Source organism: Limanda limanda, chromosome 2 (assembly GCF_963576545.1).
Source record: "Limanda limanda chromosome 2, fLimLim1.1, whole genome shotgun sequence".
Taxonomy (NCBI): domain Eukaryota; kingdom Metazoa; phylum Chordata; class Actinopteri; order Pleuronectiformes; family Pleuronectidae; genus Limanda; species Limanda limanda.
The window spans coordinates 11,027,687-11,038,578 of record NC_083637.1 but is presented as its reverse complement, the minus strand read 5'-3'; the positions used below and the strand labels follow the sequence as shown (position 1 = coordinate 11,038,578).

The 10,892-nt window shown below is 42.3% G+C and overlaps 1 protein-coding gene across 1 annotated transcript; it reads right to left on the bottom strand.

Moving 5' to 3' along the window:
- Positions 1–1,202: 1,202 nt before the first annotated feature.
- Positions 1,203–10,798, bottom strand: usp38 (ubiquitin specific peptidase 38). Its single transcript, XM_061086450.1, has 11 exons — positions 10,664–10,798; positions 7,470–8,160; positions 6,236–6,371; positions 5,909–6,038; positions 5,703–5,804; positions 5,146–5,304; positions 4,792–4,985; positions 4,612–4,705; positions 4,396–4,502; positions 2,920–4,261; positions 1,203–2,364 (listed from the first exon to the last, which is right to left on the bottom strand). The coding sequence occupies exons 2-11, from the start codon at positions 8,149–8,151 to the stop codon at positions 2,194–2,196; spliced, it is 3,117 nt and encodes a 1,038-aa protein (XP_060942433.1). The 5' UTR covers positions 8,152–8,160; positions 10,664–10,798; the 3' UTR covers positions 1,203–2,193.
- Positions 10,799–10,892: the final 94 nt, after the last annotated feature.

The window sequence follows — 10,892 nt, the reverse complement described above, 5'->3', positions numbered from 1 at the left end:
TTACATTGCTACCTCTGTGACACTGTGTGTTTGTGTGAAGCTGTTTCTTTGTTTCACGTTGTCTCCTCTTGTTGTGTTTCACTGGTGTAGAAATCTTTTCTATACGTGGGCCAAACAGCATTCTTGTGGTCAGCTGATGATATCTGAGTTTTAGTGCATTGCTCATTTGGGCCAGCACCAGATGAAAACATTTGTAAACATTACTGAATCCTAAAGTGACATAAAATTTAAAGAGACAATGTAATAAGTTATTCCCGGGAGGGAAGATTTTCAACAAAAATCTAATGGTTCAGTTGATTAATAATTGAGAGTCATTGATTTTTTTTTCAAATGCCCTTTGAAAGCTTTGGTGCTACTGCTGGGATTCTTTCTCCTGTAAAATTGTAATTGATTAAAAACAGCGTTGTTTCAAATAACTTGTTGTTGCCACAGTTGGACTTTAATTTGCCGATGACTGTAGCAGCAGCCAGCTGTGATTTCCCAGTTCCCCTTTCTGTCACTGCTTTGCCTATTCCATATATGCACTTGTGCAAAAATATTTTGCAATCAAAACCACAAATGGAAGGATAAGTATGCAAGTCATGATTCACTAAGCAGAAACATATATAAAAAAATACATATCTCTCAATTATACATGTATTTTCCATATTTATTTAACATATTCATCATTTCACCTTATAACACTATGTGCAATGATTTCATATTTATCATAGCACCTGAATATATTGTGATACATTCATATTAATTTACTTATCAGTCACTTATTGTGTAAACAGTTGTATTCTTAGATATTTATTTGGGTTATCTTTATACTTTTACAATAAAGTTTATTTTTACTGCGGAGCATGTAAAGTGGTTCAGATTAAGTGGGGACTCCAAGTGGTCAATAAAGTTTCTGCAGTAGAAATGCTGAAAATATGGAAAGTAGGTGATAGGGTAATGGTAAAGCTGGGCTTGACTACAGGAGCTTTACTGTTTGGTTCATTACCACAGGGATGAATTTCCGGAAACCACTTGCTGCCTTCCACGGCTCAGTTGAACATTTGTATACCGTCTTCCATTTTTTATTTTACCATTTGTCCTGCCATGTATTTAATATCACATCAATAGTTCAGTCCTCACCATCTACCCACTGATACAACTTTAAATAACTGGGAGGTTGCTTTTTTGTATAGAGACAAAGACAATACGACAAACACTGATTTGTTTTCCTTGTTTTTTGAGTTTTTTACTGGAAGGAAAGGTGAAGCCATTATGAATATTAACACAGTACAGCTGATGTTGTAAATTCAGATCACTTCTTCAAAAGTCTGCATTAAATATCAAAAGGCACATAAAAATCAGCATGAACACAAGTCTCCCTGAATGATCAAATCAGAGGAATTACATTACAATGTTGTCAGACAGTAACCTGTTGTAACAAGGACTTAATCCTCTGTAAATCCCACTAGCTGAAACATGGAAACAGCTTTAAATATTCTTACTGAAAATGCCTTAACTTGGAAAATTTTCCCAGTTTTCACTTTTCTTATATATTTTTTTATTTCATGAATATTCAGAAATGATAGTTAGGTTGTATTTACATTTATTGCATGGCATATCAAACCTATAAAACACAAACAAAAAACACACTGGAAAAAAAATATTTAAGTAAAACTCCACAGTATTTATAGCTCCCTGCAAATCAGAAAAGTAAACAAAGCTTATTCAGGAATCTGACCGATCAGAAAAACTATCTTACAATTGGATGTGTTTTTCTTTGTCATAAATACAAGCCAGAGAACAAGAGCATGTTCTCAATTTTCACATTCCTATCAATGTACTTCTATAGTTTAACTGTATATAGTGGCAAATTTCTATAAATTAAGGGAGAAAACACACTTCAATCAATGGGTGTTTTTCTACCAATTTTTGTATTTCATTTGAATGATCAATGGAAGACTACAATGATGAAATCACCAAAACCTAACCTGAATAAATACAAAATAAAATATTAAATGCTGACCATGGTACAGTGGTGTAAAAACTATTCAAGTCAAAACAAATCTATGATCAGAACCAGCACAGGTACTCAATGCTTGATTTAGTTTGTTCTTAGATCATTTTAGTGCTCTCTGTTCGAGGTTATGTGCACAAGAGTCCAGGGCTCCCCTAGTGTCAGTTCATGTGGGTCTCCTTATGCATTTATTTTGTTCAGAACACCAGTCTGCTTATGGTATTGAAACCCCCTCCTCCTCCTCCTCCTCCTCCACCAGATGGGCCGCAGCTCCCCGGTGGGTTATTGTCATCTGAACCGTTGGGCCTGAATGAACAGGACGATGAAGCGGCCTGCAGAGCCTGGGTCCGAGCAGTGAGCTCCTGTTCCTGTTGACATCATGAAGGAAAGAGACATTTTTACACATCTGCCTATTTCTTAACTGTTAAAATTATGCATACAAGCCAAATGTATCTATGCAGCTCTATGAGACGGACATTTACATTGTAACAGCACCCTCTAGAGGTCATTCACTTTGGTCACTTATGCAAGCGTGGTGGAATGTCAACCAAAAGTGGCACAGTTCAGTGACTCGTGAAATTACACTTCACATCTTACAACGGGACAGTTCAGAATTGGCTTCAAGTGCAGTAAAAAAAAAAAAAAGATATTAAGGGTCTAAGCTATCTGTAAGAGAACGTTCTGTTTGCTCTCAGCCATTTTCCACCTGAGAGAATCTTGTACAATGCTTGACTTCCATAATAACCACACACTTAGGAGGTTAGCAGTAATAATGTTTTAAGTCAAATGCATGACATGCGTTAAAAATAGGTCTGAATTTCCATTGGTAGTCCTAGCAGGTATGATTTATTGGCACTGATAGTTTAAACGTGAACCACAATGCTGAGGGAGCGGTATGGTTTCGTTTGTTCACCTTCACCTACCTGTAAATACAGCTTGTTGTCCTTGATAATAGCATCCAGAAGTTCTTTCTGCAGCGGAGGCTCAGCACTCAATCTCATTCCATTTGCTGCGAGTTCCCCATTTATGTTCTGCCCTTGTAGCTCCTGTTTTCTGTACATAAGCACATAAGCTGTGTCCTTGGGGAAGCGATTAGTAATGTTTTGCACTGATTGGAAGGAGGTGAATGTCACTCTGCTGTCATTGAACAGCAGCCAATCCTTCGCTTCCTGGACACTCGTAGGGACTGCTTCTCCTTGTTGGGTCGGAACTGAGAGAGCTGAGCAAGTGGAGAGGTCACACTCGGCCTGGCCGTTCCCCAAATTATCATGGAGGGCAAAGTGATTGGCTGGGTGCTGCGTTCCATCTGTTCCGCTGAGGTTACGGCCATAAGAGTAGTAGTGGCCACTCTCAGATGATATACCAGAATGCATCACCACTGAGCTGAGGACATAGGGCACAGACCAAACTGGCATTTCTCCCTCTCCATTTATCCGCTCTAGTCCATCTATCCTCTCCTTCTCCTCTTCCTCCTCCTCTCTTTGAGATGGTTTGAGTTTCTTTGCCAGATTCTCACTGCTCTCAGGAGAATCCACTTGCAGAGAAGAGGAGGTAGAAGAGGTACAGGGTAGTGTCATTGAAGGGGCATGTACTGGAAGTCTCATGAGCGATGGGATGGTGACGTTTTCCAGAATCTTCCTCCGGACGTGGCATTTAGCATCGTAAGAGAATCGCAGCAGAGTGAGGACCAAGTACTCGGGTGCTGACACCACTTTCAAGGTCTTCTCTGCCCGCTGGAGGGAGCTACACTTCTCACAGAAATAGGCATTGTCTTCATCTAGGGTCTCTGGGGCCAAAAAATAGTTCACCAGGTCCGGCACAGAGAGGGGAGGTCCATTTGTCACTGGCGTAAAATGGACATTGCTAGCCGGGGCTTTGCCTGGTTCAAGAATCTCACTGCCACCATTAACAGATCCCTGACAGAGAACCTTGGGCTCCTCCGGGGGCCCAAAAGGCTGAGGGCCGTCCAGAGAGGTGGCGGAGGGACAAAAGGCCAATGGGAGGTCACTGAAAGGCTCCTCTTTCTCGGAGATGCAGTTGCATTGTGTACAGCGAATGCCTGTGATCAGCTTCCCACCAAACATCCTCTCTATCAAAGTCTTCCCATCATTCTCAGGTTTGGTGTCTGCAGGAGTCGAAGGCAGCTCTTCGCCCTCCTCTGGAGAAGTCAGACCTGTTGGGTCTTTGCTGCTTGTGTCGACAGGGGAGGCAACCTTTGGCTTAGCTGATTCCAGGACCTGAATTGTTCTCTCCTCTTCATGTAACCTTGAGAGCAGGAGACAGGGACCAATCATTGTCAGGCCAATCTTTCTCAAAGAGTCATATAATTCGTTTTTATCTAAACTGATGCATACACTTCACACAGTCTAACTGGCATTGATTAGTCCAGGCTACAGTACCTGTCTAGAAGGAACCTGAGGTACTCAGAACAGTCCTGCTGAGAACCCATGTTGAACCAGGGAGGCCGAGACACTTCCAAGAAGTTTTTGGGAGCATATGCTGCCCTCTACAGGAAACACGCACACAAACACACAGAGAGTCTCATCATCAACCACCATTACAGTCCACAAGTAACAATATTTGGTGAAAATCTGTTACGCAGAGGCAACACTAACCTGTGTGTGCGCAAGGAAAGCAAAGAGCAACTGAAGCTTTTTCATCACTGTGTTGGAACCGTTCAGACGTAACGATAAAACGTGCCTCCTGAAACTGAGAAAAAAAATCATATTCAATCCTGTGTTACATAAAAAGGGTGTGTACATGTGCATGGTGTGTGTGTGTGTGTGTACACTCACTCTGTGGCCATGAAGAGGGTCTGGATGATGCTGTTCATGAAACAGGTGTTCCCCAGGTTGACCAGGCCTGTCTTGCCCGTCTCAGACTTCCCAGCTTGCCTCAGTAGACCAGACACAAATGAGTTGGACTGAGACGTCCAGGCACTTTGATTCAACACCAGCTTAATCTTCTCCTCGCCGGGTATTGGGAGATCCTGACGGAACAAATTTAAATAATTTATAAGACACAGAACACAAGGGGTACCCTGGAAATTCCCTGGTAGAAATTGTAGGTTTGGATTATTTAATCAATGAAGAACACAAATCAATACATTTAAGAAATATTGCTGCATGAGGTGTTCGGCACTCTTTTACCTTGATGGCCTCTAGTATGTGGTCATAGAGGTCTGGGAAGCCGGAGTACTGGTACATCATGCAGTGTATGAGCTCTGTGAACTGCACCAGGAAAGCTTTACTGGTGGGGAGACCATCTGTCCTTAAGGATTGGACTAGATGCACCACATGTGGAACAACCTAAGAAAGTGAGGGATGAAGGGGAGAGAAAAATAAGGACACTTTGGTGTTGAAAACCGTGGAAGCTACTACTTATATTAATCACACAAATCTGCAGTGCTGTCAGCCAGAGGGCAGCTGCACATAAGGAGCCCCACAGAGAGTTCAGTCTCATTTTCTGATTATTTTTACTATATTCATGTTTTTGGATTCTAAAAGGCCAACTCAAGGCATTGCTCGTCATTTTAGTGCATCACACTTCCTTAATGGTGGAGCAAAGCCAGGCCTGGGGTTCTGGGATAAATCTGTGCAGTTTTGAAGTAATTTAAACCAGGAGGAGGAAAAAAAATGAGAAAACCAATACAGTGGCCGGCCATTTGAGAGGGAAATGGGCTGTGAGGAGACAGGTGATCCCTTACCAAATGGAAGGCCTCAGGAGAGTGCTGGAAGCTCAGCAGCATATGAGAGAGAACGGCTAGCGCCCCCTGCCGCACTATAGGGTACCACAGACGACTGAATACCTGTGGATTAAGAATAAATCTTCTTGTCATTAAAAGATTTAAACAATCAATACACTTTGTCCTTCCTGAGGGCAACAATACATTAAAACAAGGACTTTACGAACCAGTTCAATCTTGAGCAGAGTGACATCAATAAGGATAGTGAACTTCTGAACTGCAGCGAGTCCTTTCAACAGAGCGATAATCCAAGTGTCAACGTGATGGGCCAGAGGCCAAGAGAGCCAGTCAATCATCCTAGACAGACAGAAAAAGAGGGTGTTGAGTGTAGATACTGAGCAAATTGGAGACATTAAATACATGTGTATATTTGCTATACTTGAGTGACAATGTGAAAGGAAATTTTGTGCTGCAACCTGAAACAAAAAAAACACTGCAAACCGCCAGCTGAAATAAGTGTGTTTTAATTTGTCAAAGTCAATGTGTGAGCTAACCTGCAGAGGGCTTTAGTCATGCTCGCGTCTTTGACATTCTGGTCTGTGGTGAGGCTCTTGATGAGCACCGTGATCATCTGGACAGGGATGTGCTGGACCAGGCTGGCGAGGGCGATGGCCGGCTCAAAGGAAGGGTCTGCGGGATTTAAGCCACAATCACAGTGAAACACAATCACACAACTGTACATTTTCTTTTTGATTCAGTGGACAGTAAGTGCCGTACAAACATGACCATTTTTGATTTGTACTATGCAGTACAACACCACCACAAACTAGGGCCTCAACTTAACTGTTGATTATTTAAGCTTCACAGTGTTTGTATTCACAGCAGGGCTGGTTATGTTGTATTTTAAGTAGTTATTGTTGCTTTATCCATCGTTTCTGTTGGGGCATCTTGATTTATTCCCTAACCCTGATCCAAGGTCTGTGCTGAGTATCTCACAATATAGATTGAGAATACATGTTTATTTCTTCTCACATACTAGAGCTGCACTTCAACGAAATATGATTATTGAGATACTTTAAATGTCTCCACTTTAAAAAACACTTTACAAATGCATCAATGTCACTGAGATGGAGCGAGAATGACCCTTTGACCCGCACAGGCTCTGCCCCCCTCCTGCTCACTGTCACATGCTGTCAGTGTGACTCTTTCATTGTAACTGAAGCCCGCTGTTTGTTTATCTCATGCTGCTTCACAGTTCAGTCACTCAACAACAACACTGCACAGTACACTCAGGCCACTATCACTAAAATGTACCATCAATAAAAGGGTTGCAGCTGTATTTCAGCTTTCAACTGAAATAGTCTGAACTTAACTACATCTTTGTAAAATTAAGCCTCAAGTCGCCACATTAAAATAACCCGGGTGTCAATAATACTAACTGAAAATTGTTGTATTTACATCCAACCTACACGCAAATTAATCAATGTCAGCTTTTGGCATGACCCCCCCAAAAAAATGAATGAAAAAAGATAACTGTCTGCAAGTGCTCAATCTTGCGTTTTTTTTGGTTCTAACACCATAATTTGTCTTGACATGGGTCAATGCTGCCAAATGCAAATTCTCTTTCTCCATTACTATCTGGCTCACATCAATGATGACAGTTTGAATAAAATCCAAATTTGTTCAAATAAATTCTTTGCGCTATTAAAAGTTGTAGAATGAAATAAGAGGCATGTTTCTGTTCCATTAAACTGAATCCCCATGTATTATAGACAGAATGAGTCTCACCTGTGGAGGAGATAATGGAAAAGACTTCCTGCAGTGAGGGAAGCAGTGTGGCGGGGTCAGCCTTCCAGATGTTCTGCAGCAGCGTGCTGACCTTAGTCACCTGACCCACATACTCTCTCAGCTCTCGCTCTTGGCTGGAGAAGCAGTGGAAGTAACTGATGGTCCTGACCAGCTGCTGGCAAAACAGAAGGCCTGACTTATCCCTCGGGATGCACTGCACAAAGTCCGACAGCATGGTGCTCAGGCGGGCACAAACAGTTGGCTCCGGACGCTCACACACCATCCGTAAGACCTCCACCTGGATCATGCTGAAGATCTCCAGCACCGACGGGCAGCTGATGAGCAGCCGCAGGCAGCAGTGGATGTGTTCTATTATGATTGGGTCTCTGTTGCTCAGCTGGCCATAGCCCTGCTGGAGAAGGCCGAGGACAAAGTCTTTACTGAAGAAACGCTCAAACTCTGGGCGGTGGTAACGCGCATAGGCTTCCAAAACCTGGGAGCCAATCTGCTTCTGAAAGGCATCTTCACCAAGCAAGATGAGGCGGGTGGTGAGAGTAAACAGCGCTCGACACTGCTCCTCGGTCACCTCTTTCTCTGCTGCTTCCACTACTTTCTTCACAATGGCCCTCTTCACTTGAACAGAGTGATCGGAGCTCACAAGGCCCTCCAAAATCTTGTCCATTATGACGGTCTGTAGAGGAGAATACAGGAAATCATTTGTTGACACTTTGTTATCACAGTCTGGCATCATACTTTACTGTCACTTTGGGGATATCACAAATTGTTTATGTAGTTAAAATCACAGTGACCACAAGAGAGAGTTTGGTCTCATTGGTGTTCCGAGCTCTTTCCACTCCAGCTGTCAGAGCGCATCAATTGTCTGCATTCACTGAGTGAACATTGTCAGCGTACAAACACAGAACATGTTTACTCAGCTGAATGGGCAGCGACATACACTATAGACTGAGCCTCATTAAGGCTTAGTAAACTAGCCTAACTACATTATATTGATTAGAATTCCTGCAGGGTTCATTAAGTATAATCTCAGATTTTAAAGGCGATTATATGATATCATTTACAATATGATGCTTGTTATAACTGTTATTCTGGTCAAAGTTTAAATGAATGAATTATCAGTCAAAGCTTGATATTAATTCTAAGAACTAGGGCTGCTAGCTGGTCCGAAAACGTGCGATCTCGGGACCTGATGCGGCCGCGGGGGGGGGCTAACAGGTACCAGGCGAAACGGCTCCGTGTTGCTTACGTTTTGTGCATCGCGGGAAGTGTAAACACGTCACTTCCTGCGTCCACTAATCACACATTACGGTCCAAGCCATTGGGTGTAGACCACACTGTGAAAATCTAATTAAAGTTAAAACGAGGCATACCTCACTTTGGCACTAGGTGGCGCTATCACTTTCACTACATACAAACTAAATTATCTGTTCAGGTCAAAACCCCTCTTGTTTCTCTTCCAATGGTATAATCTTCACCTTCTCGTCAAAGACATCACAGGAGTCTGTGAATATTAAAGGACTGAAGCAAACGGACATCAAACAGAATGTACTGTTAGGGAGATTGAAGAAAGTAAACTGAAGTTAAAGCAGTTCTGTGTGTCACTTTGACACATTGAAATTTCACGCCACGCCACTAGCGTTTTGACAAAAACTCATTGTTTCCATACGATTTCATCATCATTGTCTTGAGGCCCCTCTGACAATTTTTGACATGGCAATGGGAGATGGACAACGAGGAGTACATCGAAGAGTAAGACACGCAAAAAACAAGACATTGTCTGTTACCACCAACGGGCGCTGTGATTTTAAGTCCTGATTTCATGAGATGTCATCGGGACTCATACATGCATACATTTCCAGTTTAGAGTCAATTGGATCATGTATAACCGAGATTCAATTGCCTCGGGTTTTGATGGTGATTCATCAATATTTGACGACACGGTCACACCGTGTGATGAAAACTCACAATTTGAGTTGGTTTTAATCTCCATCTTGTTAGGATGATACTCACTGACTTTGAAGGTGATCTGTTGAAACCTCTAGGAAGAGTTTGTTAAAATACACAACGTGTAAAACTGCAACTTCCTGTTGCGTTTATCAATTTTCATTTTTTTTCGTTCGGTCATGATACGTGCGTGTACCGAATTTCGGGAAGATCGATTAAACCAGACTGAATTGCTGCGTTTTAGGGGGCTCAGTTGAGCCATTTGCCTTTAATGTACCTCAAATGGGGTAAGCCTATGTTCCCACAGCCCTATGTCCGCACAGACCTATGTTCCCAGATTTATTTTGAAAAATTAGTCCCGATGTTCCCACAGCCCTATGTTCGCACATTTCTAGGGATTTTTTTTTCACTGACAATTTTGAAAATTAGGCCCACATTTCAAGATTTTTCTGAAAATTAGGGTTAGGGTTATAAATGTGGGAACTGTAGGAACATAGGGCCTAATTTTGTAATGAATATTAGAAATGTGGGAACATTGGGCTGTGGGAACATAGGCACGCTCCCCCTCAAATTGCAAAGTAGTTTGTGTACAATAGCTGTGGGCCTATTTTTGGCTGATCCGGATATTTTTCTTTTTTTACTTCATTTTCTAAATCTAGTTACTGTATATAATTTGGCTTAAAATGATTGTTTGTTACCTCCATCATGGTTTCATCATGTGATTTCTGTGAAGGTGCTGCTACAAAACTACGATTTCCCTTCAGGATAATGAAAGCACTTTATCTTTACACTGTTTATCTGTCTATGCAGATCAACCAACAAATTCAACAAACTCAAAACGAGGCGAACGCAAATATAATGACGTTACACTTTTTCAACAATGTTTTAAACCGTTTTCTCCCGGTTGTTTTTGTCGTTGAGGAAAACATCGAGCCTGTGTGGAAACAGGCGGCTAGCATGCTAACGCTAGCTGTAACGTTAGCGTTAACGGACGCTTCTCAGGCAGTTTAGAAACATGGCTAGGATGTTACATGCAGCCACAAACATCTGACGCCAGCTCTCCTGCTTCCGCCATGACAGCTGCTGTTAAAATCACAGATCTATATGAAAAACAACAAAGCCGCCAGACAGGCCTTGACATTAGCTGGGTAACGTCAGGAGCCACTGACTTAGCACAAATGCCGCTAACGTGTAAATGAACGTGAGAAAGGGGGTTTATAACGCGCACTTACCAAAATAGAGCATGTCAACAGTGTCCAACCTGAATATCATCAACTGTCGCTCGAAGAAAAACGACTTTTAACAGATAAAAACGTCTTATTTTGGTTCCATTTGTTCGCTCAGCTGATCAACCGTCCGCTGACGTCATCCCGTGGACAGAGACGCTGGAAGGACCCCAGCTCGAGAAGCGATGTGCGTCGCGTACTGTGCCTGTTCCCGGGGTGGAATTGTTTAGCATCA